Raw genomic sequence first — 14,229 nt, 5'->3', positions numbered from 1 at the left:
TTGGCATTGAGACACATATGGTTACTTTATTTACATGTCCATCCATCATCATAGGCGGTCCCTCGAAACGATGACTCGCTTCCACACCATAAAAAGGACGAGTTCACAGGTGTTTCAATGAAGGACCCGAATTACATCCTGAAGGGTGGAAGATGCCTGTGTGTGCATTTTTTTAATACCAGCCACCACACGGGCTTGACAGAGCTAGGTCTTGGTCCAGTGGCAAAGGCATGTACAGATGCAGTCAAAGCCTCCTTGATAAAATGCAACATCACCACCAACACCTGGGAGTCCCTGGCCAAAGACCGCCCTAGTCTCGTCGCTGAGGGCATGCAGAAAGCAGAGCAGGTGTAGGCAGCGGAAGGAGCGGGCGGCAAACCAGTCCCACCCACTCTTTCCTTCAACCACTGTCTGTCCCACCTGTGACAGAGACTGTAATTCCTGTATTGGACTGTTCAGTCACCTGAGAATTCACTTTTAGAGTGGAAGCAAGTCTTCCTCGATTTCGAGGGGCTGGCTATGATGTTGATGACAGATGCAGTAACCCTCTGGTGCCTGTAGGGGGCAGCACATTGGCCGGGCCCACAGCACTGCTGCGGCGGCCAATGACACAGCACTTCCGGTCATGGGCAGCCTGACAAAGGAAGTCTTGTGGCGTTAATGAGTGACAAGCGAGCGAACCATTCACAAGCCTGAATGGGCCATGCAGCATCACGTGGGGGGGCGAAGAGAGCCAATGAACGTGTGAGGGGCGGAATCTCGAAGGTTCTCGGTGAGGTTGCGGCGACGAAGGCAGTTGGACGGTGACGGTACTTGACGGCGGAAGCTTGTGTCTTCACTTAGACTTTTAAAAACATTTACAATTTCTGATAATCAAGAACCGCCTGACCATGTCGGCCTCGGGAGCACTGTTTCCCAGCCTGGTGGCCGGGAGCCGCGGCTCCTCCAGCAAGTACCTGGTGGAGTTCCGCGCCGGAAAGATGTCGCTCAAAGGCTCCACCGTGACGCCCGACAAACGCAAGGGTCAGGTGTACATCCAGCAGACCGACGACTCGCTCATCCACTTCTGCTGGAAGGACCGCACCGCCGGCACCGTGGAGGATGTAAGGAGATCTTGAAACAGCCGCGCTGGGATGATTGGGGGGGGGGAGAGAGAGAGGGTAGATGGGCGGGAGGGGGGGGGGGTCTGGAATGGGGAAGAGGGGGTGTGGAGGGGTCTGGAATGGGGAAGAGGGGGTGTGGAGGGGTCTGGAATGGGGAAGAGGGGGTGTGGAGGGGTCTGGGATAGGGAAGAGGGATGTGGAGGGGTATGGGGTGGAGTGGTCTGGGATGGGGAAGATGGGGTGGAGTGGTCTGGGATGGGGAAGAGGGGGTCTGGGATGGGGAAGAGGGGGCATGGAGGGGTCTGGGATGGGGAAGAGGGGGCATGGAGGGGTCTGGGATGGGGTGGAAGGGTCTCGGATGGGGAAGAGCGGGCATGGAGGGGTCTGGGATGGGGAAGAGCGGGCGTGGAGGGGTCTGGGATGGCGTGGAGGGGTCTGGGATGGGGAAGAGGGGGCGTGGAGGGGTCTGGGATGGGGAAGAGGGGGCGTGGAGGGGTCTGGGATGGGGAAGAGGGGGCGTGGAGGGGTCTGGGATGGGGAAGAGGGGGCGTGGAGGGGTCTGGGATGGGGATGAGGGGGCGTGGAGGGGTCTGGGATGGGGAAGAGATGGCGTGGAGGGGTCTGGGATGGGGAAGAGGGGGCGTGGAGGGGTCTGGGATGGGGAAGAGCGGGCGTGGAGGGGTCTGGGATGGGGAAGAGGGGGCGTGGAGGGGTCTGGGATGGGGAAGAGGGGGCGTGGAGGGGTCTGGGATGGGGAAGAGCGGGCGTGGAGGGGTCTGGGATGGGGTGGAGGGGTCTGGGATGGGGAAGAGATGGCGTGGAGGGGTCTGGGATGGGGAAGAGGGGGCGTGGAGGGGTCTGGGATTTTGGGAAGGGGCAAATTAGTGATGGGGCGTGCGGGGCGGGGGGGATGGGATGGCTGGTTAATGGTTTGGGGTGGGGGGGTGCGGAGAGTAGTGGTTAGGGGTGGGAGATGCTTTGGGGCGTAGGGGGTGGAGATTGTGGCTGCTCGGCGAAGTGGCATTGCATTTCTTATGGGCACTGTCCTTGGTTTTTGCTACTAAGGGAATGTTTCCAGTTTTGCCACGTACAAAAAAAACATTTTCATGGTACAGGGTGTTCGATCAGAGCTTTAGCTTTGATGCTGCTGATAAATTCCTTGAGAACCTAGGTTCACTAGTGGGTGTAAATAAAGCATAAAATACACCATGTGATGCAGTGTTTAAGAAAGACAGACTTGAATTTATATAACGCCTTTCAAGACTACCGGACATCTAAAAGCTTTACAGCCAATGGAGTACTTTTGGAGTGTAGTCACTGTTGTAATATGAGAAACGCTGCAGTCAATTTGCGCACAGCAAGCTCCCACAAACAGCACTGTGATAATGACCAGGTAATCTGTTCTTGTTATGTTGATTTGAGGGACAAATATAGGCCAGGACACCGGGGATAACTCCCCTGCTCTTCTTCGAAATAGTGCCATGGAATATTTTCCGTCAACCGAGAGGTCAGTCGGGACCTCGGTTTAAAGTCTCATCCAAAAGACAGCACTTCAGACAATGCAGCACTCCTTCAGCACTGTGCTGGAGTGTCAGCCTAGATTTATGTGCTACACACCGAGTCACAGCTGACACAATGATAAGATATGTAAATATGTTGAACTGGTTGTTAGCTGGGTTAACAGTGAATTGCTACAATTAGCTTCAGCATTCCAGGTTAAAGAAGCCAAAATTCCCACTTCAGATTGACATCCAGTGACCAGTGGTGTCCCATAAGGCTATGTGCTGAGGCCTGAACTATTCACTATATTTATTAATGAAGTGGCCAAATACAATAGAGAGCCATATATCCAGGTTGTTGGTGACATAGGTAGTGTAGATGAGGGCATCAAATTACAAAGAGATATTGAAAAATTAAGTGGGCAAAACTGGCAGATGGATTTCAAAGCAGGCAAGTGGAGGTCATACATTTTGGACCAAAAAAGAACAAATCAAATATTTTTTTGAAATGGTAAATCTAGGAACCGTGGAGGTTCCGAGAGATTTAGGGGTCCATATACACAGATCACTAAAATATAGTGATCCAGTACAAAAAAATAATCAAAGGCTAATGAAATGTTAGCCTTCATAACTCAGGGGCTAGAATATAAAAGGGAGGGAGTTTTGCCACAACTATATGAAGCCCTAATTGGACCACATCTGGAGTAGTGTGTGCAATTCTGGGCACTGCACCTTTAGAAGGAATATATTGGCCTTGGAAAGAGTACAGTGCAGATTCACCAAAATGTTGCCAGGGCTCCAAGGGTTAAATTATGAAGAGATTATATAAACTAGGCTTGTATTCCATGGAATATAGAAGGTGAGGTGATGATTTAATTGAGGTTTGTAGGATTTTGAAAGGAATTGATAGGGTAGAGAATATCTCTTTCCCCTAGCGAGTCGAGGACAAGGGAACATAATCTTAAAATCAGAGCCAGGCCATTTAGGAGATCCACAAAGAGTGGATCGCTCTCCCACAAAAATAGATGATGCTAGCTCAATATTAAATCTGAGATTGATAGATTTTTGCAAGCCACGGGTATAAAAGAATATAGAGCCAAGACGGGTGGATGGAGTTAAGATACGGATCAGCCATGATCTCATTGAAGGTGGAACAGGCTCGAGAGGCTGAATGGCCTGCTCCTCTTCCGATAAGATAATGATCCAGGAATTGGTTGAAAAAACGGACTTGACTTCCAAAACTTGGAAAGGTGGCAACCCAGCTAACGAGTGGTGCACTGTTGCCTGTTGGTAGGGCCCATTACAGGCACGTTGTGGCTCAAGGAGCTTTATACAGTTACCGCTGTGGATGGCTCTGAAGCATTGTGGCACAGCACTCGTATCATTCCTCCAGCACTAACCCCACCCTGCCTGGAACGATCTGTTTCTGTGACTCTGGTCCTTTGTGCATCCCTCCATTCGCTCCACCAGTGGTGCTGTGCTTTGGGCTGTCTAAGCCCCAGGCTCTGAATTCCCTCCCTAAATCCCCCCTAAATCCCCCTGGTCACCTTTTAAGGCCCTCCTTAAACCAACCCCCCCCCCCCCCAAAGTTTTGGTCACCCCCATCTAATATCGCCCTAGTCTTGGAGTCCGTTTTTGCATGATTGCACTTCTGAAGTGATGCAGGATGTTTTTCTACATTAAAAGCGTTCTATAAATGCAAGATGTTTATAAATAAATGGACTTGTGAAAAAATTTTGAAAATACAATTACAGAAAAATAATCTGTGGGGCAATAATAAAGAAATTATGCAAAGTGTTTTACTTTTTATAATGGAGTCGGTGTACTGTTTCCACAGGACCTGATCATTTTTCCTGATGACTGTGAGTTTAAACGAGTGGCCCAATGTACGACTGGACGAGTGTATGTGCTGAAATTCAAGGCAGGATCCAAACGCCTTTTCTTTTGGATGCAGGTAAAAATTAAAAGATACAGTCTTTAAAATAAATGTTACTTTATGGTTCTTGTAGATAATTATTATGAATATAATTTGGCCCATGTCCATGCCGGCCAAAAGAGAGCGATTTGGCCTAATCCTACTTTCCAGCTCTTGTTCCGTAGCCCTCCCTGTAGGTTACGGAATTTCAAGTGTATATTCAAGCATTTTATTAAATGTGGTGAGGGTTTCTGCCTCTACCACCCTTTCAGGAACTGAGTTCTAGACCCCCAGCACCCTCTGGTGAAAAAAGTTCTCCTCAACTCCCCTCTAATCCTTCTACCAATTACTTTAAATTGTTAATGCAAAAGCAAAATACTTTCGATGCTGGAAATTTGAAATAAAACAGAAAATGCTGGAAATACTCAGCAGTATGTGTGCAGCAGCAGATGCTGCCTGACCTGAGCATTTCCAACATTTTCTGTATTTACTACAATTAATATGTACATTTCTCACAGGTGATCTGGTTTAGGATTTATCCGCCAGTAAGGTAATAATGCTTAAAAGCAGCTCTATATAAGCCTCTGCACTCAAAATTCAAACAGAACAAACCATTTAATAAAAGGGGCAGCTAGGACTGAGTAGCCTGGTGTTCCAGGGTTGGATTGTCAAGGCTTAGACTGCAGTTTGGACATCCCTGCTACCCGTAAGCAAGTAAGCTCAACGCAGACACTGGGTACCAAAGTGATAATTTTTCAAATCCCCCCCCTCCCCCCCTTTCAATAATATAACAAAAATATCTGAAATGAGGTGTTGGTTCTAGTTGGACATGCGATGATGTGCATCATTAAAATTGTCAAATCATTTAATTTTCTAATGTCTGCATTGCAGTTTTGGGAATAAAATGAGTTTAATGCAATGAGCTTGAAAAGCTTCTGAACCTGTGCTTCCCCATACACTGGCACATTTTTTTAATGGAAAATGTTAATTTGAAAATTGCTATTTTTGTAAGTCCTTAGCTTTATCTGGCAGATCTCCCAAGAGATGTGGGTGATGAATTTAGCCTAGTTTGTGACCTTTAACTGTTGTTTAATTCTTCAGGAGCCCAAATCTGACAAGGATGAAGAGTTCTGTCGTAAAGTGAATGAATATCTGAACAACCCACCAATGCCTGGTGCTTTGGGTGGTGGTGGCAGCAGTGGGGGTCATGAGCTAGCCGCACTTGGAGGTATCCCATTAGTTCATTAGGATTTGAACCTAGTGTAACCATTGTAACATTACGTTAATGTATGAAGATAACTTCTAACAGAGTATTCTTTATTGTAGTTTGTCATGCCCTGTAATAATCACTGCTATGTGGAAGAAATGTCTTTCTTTCTCGCCAATTTTCTTCCCTTTGCCATCTCACTTGAAGGTCTTGACTTGTTTCTGGGATTTGATCTGCAAGTTGCCTTCAGTACCTCACTGTACTTGCAATTATTTAATTGTGCGCTGTGGCAGCAAACATTAGCAAGCTATTTGACTGTTGGGATGGCTGAGACTTACTGCTGATTCAATTGTGTCTTGGCCAGCGCACTTCTAGCAGGGGTTGCAGGCAGCGATCAGGACTGGGGAACCTAGCCAACTTTTCCCTTCTCTTACCCATGGGCACTGAGGTGAATTTTAACATCTATTCCAACACGAGCTGATAGCAGCTAACTCACCAAAGAGCTATGGATTACGTGTAAGACCTTCTTGGCTAATGTGGCTCAGCTACTTGATTATCCGAGTCATTAAGGAGCCCAAAATGTTTGTTTGTTCTTATTTTTCAAGATGTGACATTTTGTATACTAATGGCTTTCTTTTTTTGCCACTTATTATATATTGATAGTTTTGCTTAAAATGCGAATTCTGATTGCATGTGAAAAGCAATATTCAGAAAATTCAGGAAACAATAACTAGTTCTTGGTGTACTTGCATCCATTTGGATTTTTTCTTTAAATGAAAATGGCTTTTATCAATTAAGAGCAATGTTGTGCTGATCTTATCAGATTTAAATTGAGCTTGTGTCGCTTTCATAATCTGACAAGTGGGTTTTCTTTTATTATTTTCTTTGGGAAGAGGAGTGCTGCCAAGTTTGGGACTGTCAAAAAGAAATTCATGAATCCGTGGGAAAACCATGAGTGTAGAAAACTACAAGTTTGCTTGTGCCTGCACAGAAACAAGTAATTTTATTTTCTCAATCATTAACCTGTTTCTGTGCTGTAACATTCTTTTGTCCCATTGTCGGCACAGATGGTTCTCTCCGCACGAGTCACCTAGTCTAATCCCATTCTCCTGTTCATTGTTCCAACAATGGTTAGTGACCGAGCATTCCACATTCCAAGCACCCTTTGTGTTCATTTTTTCTTTTAGCCTCCACTTTAATTTGATTATTTTAAATTTGTGTTCTCGTTACCATTTCAGACGAGTGGACTGCAGTCTGTCACTATTTACTTTATAAGCCATCATAATTTTGACCTCTATCAGGTCACCTACAACATTTTCAGCTCTATTGAAGAAAGCCCTAACTTGTGTGTCTCTTCAAAATAATATTTCACGCTTGGCAAATTCCTGTTAAATTTTTATTGCATAATACTCCGTTGAAGTGCTTTGGGATGTTTCACTACGTTAAAGGCATTATATAAATACATGTTGTGAATTTAAGCTGCAACTTTTCTATTGCTTTTATATATTTTCTTTAATGTATTGCTGAAAACTGTACACAATACTCCAGCTGATGTCTAACCAGGGCCTTGTACATGTTCAACTATTTGTGCCTCCAAATTCGAAACCAAGTATTCAGTTAGTTCTTTTAATGGCCGTGTCTACTTGCACGGTCACCTTTTTTAATGATCTGTTTATTGGTGCATCAAGACTCCACTGCTTCTGTTCTCCACAAAAAAATGTTACGTGTATTTCCTTTCCTTGTTCCCAAATGTATTACTTCACATTTGAACTGCATTTTCTATCCATCTGCCCACCCTTCCAGCCTATCTATGCCTTCTGCAATCTTTCACAGTCTTTATCATTTGGTGTCATCAGCAAATTTTTATATTTTACCTAAGTCTAGATCATTTTATGTATAGTAAATAAGAGGAGCCCAACACAGACTCCTCTGATTGTCATTCATCTCTTTATTCCAGGAGAAAGTGGACTGCAAAGTCTTTTGGGTAACATGAGTCATAACCAGCTGATGCAGCTGATGGGAGCAACCGGTTTAGGTGGACTTGGTAAATATTAACTACATTTTATAAATTGATTTGTAAAAAAAAAAAAAACACCGACCCTTCTATCCTTGCTGGATGAAAAAAAACATGTATTTTTGATGGGGCGTGTAGGATTCTACACAACAGGCGAAAGCAGCTGAGAGGGAAGCCTAGCGCTTTTCTCTCAGGAAGGGTATATAGAAGTGCAAGTCAGCCTGGACCCTTCTGCACACCCACGTGGAAAGATGCAACGTACAAGGAAAGGGGATCGGGGACTTAAAGGGGGGAACATCTTAAGCATGGTGCTAATCTGTTTTACGAATTTAAAACATTTGCTTGCTTACCTACCTGGCCACCAGGCTTTATTTCTAACATTGGACGAGTAACTTTTTCCCCACCACTCGTAAAGTGTCCTGTTATACAATTAATTGGTTTAGTAAATAGACTTCTCTGTCTCCAGGTAATTCAGCCTTGAGGATAAGTATTTATAAAAGATCTCTGCATAAGTGCAGAGTAAGTGGAAAAGGAAGAAATAGTTTTACTCTGAAGGCAATTGCTGGTGCCAGTATTTTCAGCAGCAAGAAAATGTTAAAAATACTGCATGTGCAAACGTTTAGAGCCCATCTTCTGTATATATAATGTAAAGGAGAGCTGCTGTTCTTTTATACTGTCTTCCTAATTTTATGAGTATTCAAGTACCAAAATTAAGTACTTTGTTCAGTGTCATATGTTTCCAAAGTAAATGGTTTTGGTTTTGCTTTATTAAAGACATTTTCTGTCCCCTCGTTAGTTATTGAGTTTAATAAATTGCAGAGCATTGATCTTTAACTCTTTCAGTGATACTGAATCAAATTTTTCATTTTAATCGGTAAGTAAAGTTTCTCCTATTCCCTGAAAATTGTGCATGCCAAGGAAATGTTACCTTAGGGATTTCATAAAATTTGCAGCTTTTCAGTTTTTTGCATTGTAGTACGCACAGTTCCCCATTTAATGACTGGAAATGCTAATACAGGTAGCTGTAGTGCTGCAACCCCTTGATGTAATTTTTCTTTTTCAGGTAGCCTGGGTGCTCTGGCAGGGCCAGCAGGTCTTGCTGGCTTACTTGGCAGTGGAGGGCCTTCAACCGGCAGTAGTTCTTCAGGGTAAGAAGAAATCTGCTGGAATATGAATGTAGTGCTGAGAATGCAGATAATTTACTAGCATAATAATCATCAGTATCTTTGATTGCATGGCTCAATTTGTCTGCACTAAGTTTCCATTACTGAACTTATGTTCATTCATTGTATTCTGTTAACAACAACAGTAGGTTTTTGGCAAAATGCTGAACTGTATTCACCATGAAAAGCAGAACAATGAAGAATCTTTCTCTAGTTTGAAAGTAAAGTTTGTATTTGTATATTGTCATTTAGATGGTGGTGTAGTGAAAAGATGGTTAAAACAGATCATTGTCGGTATCCTTTTCTTCTCCCCTCCCTCCAGTATGCTTCATTTTGGTGAATTAAGTTATTAAATGGTGCTTTCTTTTTTGTGTTCAGCTCCCGAAGCCAGTCTGCAGCCATTACTCCATCCTCCACCACCTCGGCAGTTCGTATGACTTCAGTTCCTTCTGTTGCTGCAGCAACAACACCAGTACCAGCCCCCACTGTAGCATCAACGGCAGTGCCAGCAGCGGCGGCCGCAGCAGCAGCTCTAACGCCACCAGCAGTATCCAGCACAGCCTCTGCAGTTGGTTCCACAGCTACTTCTGCAACTGCATCTGCGTCTGCTACAGCGTCTGGGTCTGTAACAAGCCCGACTCAGCACATTCAGCTGCGTGACTTGCAGAGTATCTTGGCCAGCATGACTGTTCCTGCTGCAGCAGAAGGGACAGGACAACAGGGTAAGGATCTAGTTCTGGAGACATTTAAAAATGTGTCGAACTAGCCTTCAAGGTCAAAGTAGCATTTCAGTCATTTATTTGTAATTAGCTTGCAACCTTCAGTTTATTAATTTAAATGATAGGAGGCCATTCGAGCCATCATGCCAGTGCCAGCTCTCTGGTACTGTTACCCAATTGGTCCATCTCACTTGCACTTTCCCCATAGCCCTGCAAATTTTTCCCCTTCAAGTATTTATCTAATTTTATTTTCAATGTTACTGTTGAATCTGCTTCCACCACTCTTTCAACAATGTATTCCAGATCACAACAACTGTGTTTTTAAAACAAAATTAAATGTTTCCTCATGTCGCCTCTGGTTCTTTTGCCAATCACTTTAAATCTGTCACCTCTGCTTACTTCTGCCATTGGAAACAGTTTCACCTTATTTACTCATCAAAACTGTTCATGATTTTGAGCACCTACATCAAATCTCCTTAACCTCTCTGCTCTAAGGAGAACAACCATAGCTTCTGCAGTCTGTCCACATGACTAAAGTCCTTCATCCATGGTACCATTCTAGTAAATCTCTTCTGCACACTCTCCCAGGCCTTGATATCCTTCCTAAAGTGTGGTGCCCAGAATTGATCACACTACTGCAGCTGAGGACCAACCATTGTTTTATAAAAGTTTAGCATAACTTTCTTGTTTTATACTGTCCACCTCTATTAATAATGCCAAGAATCCCATATGCTTTTTTAAAAACCTTTTTAACAGGGGTCTTTTTGTAACCGTCATTGTTCTTGTACACACAACCTTAAAATATATGATTAAATGCACAGCAGTTTTCAAAGTGGGGGTGGAAGGGGGAAAGAGAGATGGTAGCCCCTACACTCGAGGGAGATTTAAACATCAGCGTCTCTCTGACAACAGAGGCAGCTTGAGCCTGGAGCTGTTACTGGCCCTATCATGAGGACAAAATGAGAAATAAAAAGTAATAAAATTATGACATCACAAGGATGGAAGACAATAATTGGTTCTTCCAGATTAATTGAATCACTGGACAGGGAACAAATCTTAAAGAAAGCTACTAATTGATTTAATTTGATTCAATTGCTGATTTTCTAATTTTAACTTAATTTTATAATTGTATTTAATTTAGTTTAATTAGAATTAATCTTTATTATACTGACTTTATTATTGTATTATTTACAATGTAATTGGAAATGTCTTTTAAAAAATGTTTTCGCCTGTGTCTATCTGCGTGCGCATTTTGGCTGCCGCTTCGGATCCGAGCCGTTAACCTCTTTTTACACTTCCTTCTCGTGCTCTTTCTCTCTTTTCCTCAATGATCAATATCTAATGTGTTGTAAAATTGTTGTGAAGTGCCTTGGAACGTTTTACTACGTTAAAGGCGCTATATAAATAAGTTGTTATTACTCTGCCTCCCAAGAAGCTTACTTCACTATGAAGCAAGTATGCTCCATGGGGTTTCTCTTTGCTTATGTAGTAAATATGGATATGCTGAAGTCCTTTCAAGAAGGAATTTGATAGTGTTATGTCCTGGGCAACTCTGATCACCTGCAGCCAGTAGCTTGATTTCTGGAGCGGAGGAATTTCCCAGTTTTTTTTTTTCTTCTGCATAGCTCTCTGCCTTTGTGGGAGTTGGTATTACTCGAGGTTGGGCGGGTGGGTTGCATAAGGTCATGTCATCTAGTGCGTGGGTGGGAAGACTTTCAAAGCAGACGAGCTGGGGAAAGAAAACTGTATTTGACAGTGGCAAATGTTCGGTCCCTTTTGCAAAACGGCTCCTGGAATTGTGATGCAAAAATGGTTCTCTGCTAATGTCTGCTGTGCAGGTATGGGGTTATTTATGTTCATAGTGGGAGAACCGTGCATTTACACCAACTCAGCCCCATCATTTTTCTAAGCACTTTCATCCTTCTATCCAAATATTTGTACAGCACCCCACTACAGAGGGCATACTAGGCTCTAAGGATGGGGGAGGGGGGTTTTGATAAACTGAGATTTTTAAACTGTATGCAGATACAATCATATTTGAATTATTTTTTTTTAGCAGTGGATTTAGCCAGTGTGTTGACACCGGAGATCATGGCACCTATTCTAGCAAATGCAGAGGTTCAAGAACGATTACTACCCTACCTTCCAACAGGAGAGTCACTGCCACAGCCTGCAGAAGAAATTCAGAATACATTAACATCTCCTCAGTTTCAACAGGTGTGTATTTTCTTTGGCATCTTCAAACCTATTCAAATTTGATTATTTTTTCGGGTAAATTTGTCCAGAATAGTATAATACATTTGAACACTCTTTTCAATGACCGAAGTGTGTAATACTAAACAAGTAGTAGTTCAACTAGACATGTGTAACCTCATCTTTAAAATGCCTACTCTTGTACTAGGATTCTTTTTGCACACTGCTTGTGGTGTAAATGTAGAAAAAAAATTCCCAGCATAGATCTGCCAAATGAAAAGTGGATGTGAGCATGTTGCCTTCACAGGAATTGCTGATGGTTTGAGGGTGGAGTGCTATGAGGTCCATTCCAATTCCTGGAGTTTAATACCCAGCACACTGGAGATCTATATAACTACAAGCAGTGTCTCCTCTAATTTTGTTTGGTCCTGCACGGCCCATTAAAATACCAAGCATGCATAGTTTTTGTATTGGCAAAGTGGCTGTGCGGGTTCTGTGGAGCGCCGTGTGACTTGCAGAGAAAGCATTACCTACCTACATATCCTAGTCAGATTTTAAAAACTAGGGTAGACAATGCACTGGTAGGTTGTAATATGTAGTAGGCGGGTTTCACTGGTACCCATAATGGAGGATTGTGGGTTTCCCTCAAACTTGAGTTTGGATAGCTCAAGCATGTACACCCACTATAATATGTCGGCATGATTGAGGTGACATTGAAGACACCATGTATGTTAGCCGGTTGGTGTACCTAGGGTATAATACAATGTTGGCTCCAAGAAACTCTCATGGATATCTAATTAAGCAATGTGTTTTTACTAGAGATGCGATTTTATAAAACATATGCTGGGTTTTTGTTATAATTTTGTTAAACGTGGGTCTTCTAAATAAAGAAATAATTTCAAGTGCTCATGTTGGCCACAGGAGAGCAGCAAAGCTGACTTAAAGGTGCTAACACAAAGCTGGGATTTTCATGTTTAATGAAGGATGTAGAAATCCACGAACTAGGCAAATTAAATTAATTAAACCAAAATATGTTGCACCTATTTTCCAGTGCAGGGAGCACAGTTATCTGCAAGTACTTGCCAACCAACCTGTGGGTGCTTTTATTTCAAATAATTATGCAGACATTCATATTTTTCTATGCAGATATTAAAATTGACTTTTTTCGATAAATTTATTTCTGTAGGCTATGAGCATGTTCAGTGCAGCACTGGCTTCAGGGCAGTTGGGTCCATTAATGAGCCAGTTTGGTTTGCCAGCAGAAGCCGTGGAAGCAGCTGGAAAGGGGGGTAAGTGCCATTTCATATTTGCGGCTTGGTCCACACTCACTCTGATATTGTAACCTGAGTCTTGGGAGAGCACATCATAGCATCGCCATTGAGAATAGTGCAATGGAATCATGATGCCTGCACATGGGAGTCAATGGCTGAAGATGAAAGCAGCTTGAGATCCTTGTTTTAGTATTCTGGCTGTAATTTGAGTACCTAGAAATTAAGAAAAATGTGTGCCATGCCGATAAAATATTGTAAATGGAACATTGCATCACTGGTTTATATCTTACCTCAGTCAGAAACACCTTGCTTGAGACCATCTATATTTAGAACCTGGTCTGTAAGGTATTTTGTTGATACCCATTTTCAAAAATTGTAGGTTGGGTGAGTTGCAGAGCAAGGGAACATTTAAATAATCATAATAGAAACTAGATCTTGCTGCATTAATTTAAATGGTGCTTTTTTGCAGTGATCATTGTCTTTTTGATTCTAGTGGCTTTAGTATCTTAGCTATCAACATTGTTCTTTTTTTTGGCTCAAGACATAAGACATGACTTTAGGCCAAATTTAAAGCAGATTTTGTGCTTGCTTTTTTTCCCCAATATGAAGTTCGGGTACGATCAAAGCTATTTTGAATCCTGATTCAATGGAATCGTTGAAATCTAGATTTGGTCTGGTCCAAAGTGGCTTTTTTGATCTTGGGAGTTTTTCTTGGCTTCATTTTATTGGAACTAATAAAGCAACTTATAATGTAACAGAAGAATTTAGACCAATCTGAGGACCTAAGGCCTGTACGAAGAGTATGTCTCCCTACTTTGGATTCTGAGGAAATGAGACCTGTGTATTGTTCCCCCCTGCCCCACCCCCTCCAGATGTGGAAGGATTTGCTAAAGCCATGCAACACAGTTCGACATCCTCCTCAAAGACAAAAGTGGATGAAAAGGAGGGAGACAGTGACTCAAAGGACAAAAAGGATGAAGAGGAGGATATGAGTTTGGACTGAAAACTATTCATACAGTTAAACCATTTATTAAAGATGTTGAAGTAACAGATAGTCCACTCAGTTTAAAAATGAGTGTTATTGCGTGTTTGCCTTCTATTAACTCTGAAAAGTAGCCATATTAAAGGTTCTTTTTAGAGCAAGA

General features: G+C 42.8%; 1 protein-coding gene across 4 annotated transcripts; it reads left to right on the top strand.

Annotated features, from left to right (window-relative positions):
* Window positions 1–759: 759 nt before the first annotated feature.
* Window positions 760–14,229, top strand: adrm1 (ADRM1 26S proteasome ubiquitin receptor). Of its 4 annotated transcripts, none has more exons than XM_070896267.1 (9): window positions 760–1,103; window positions 4,440–4,556; window positions 5,619–5,745; window positions 7,682–7,768; window positions 8,802–8,886; window positions 9,280–9,623; window positions 11,680–11,837; window positions 13,000–13,102; window positions 13,957–14,229. In XM_070896267.1, the coding sequence occupies exons 1-9, from the start codon at window positions 891–893 to the stop codon at window positions 14,085–14,087; spliced, it is 1,365 nt and encodes a 454-aa protein (XP_070752368.1). In that variant the 5' UTR covers window positions 760–890; the 3' UTR covers window positions 14,088–14,229. The 4 variants fall into 4 exon arrangements, with proteins under 4 accessions (XP_070752368.1, XP_070752370.1, XP_070752369.1 ...); XM_070896269.1 differs by lacking the exon at window positions 13,957–14,229 and adding an exon at window positions 13,843–13,943 and having other exon boundaries at window positions 11,677–11,837; XM_070896266.1 differs by having other exon boundaries at window positions 761–1,103; window positions 11,677–11,837.

This window comes from Pristiophorus japonicus, chromosome 12, assembly GCF_044704955.1.
Source record: "Pristiophorus japonicus isolate sPriJap1 chromosome 12, sPriJap1.hap1, whole genome shotgun sequence".
NCBI classification, from domain to species: domain Eukaryota; kingdom Metazoa; phylum Chordata; class Chondrichthyes; family Pristiophoridae; genus Pristiophorus; species Pristiophorus japonicus.
This window is presented reverse-complemented; position numbering and strand designations above follow the sequence as displayed.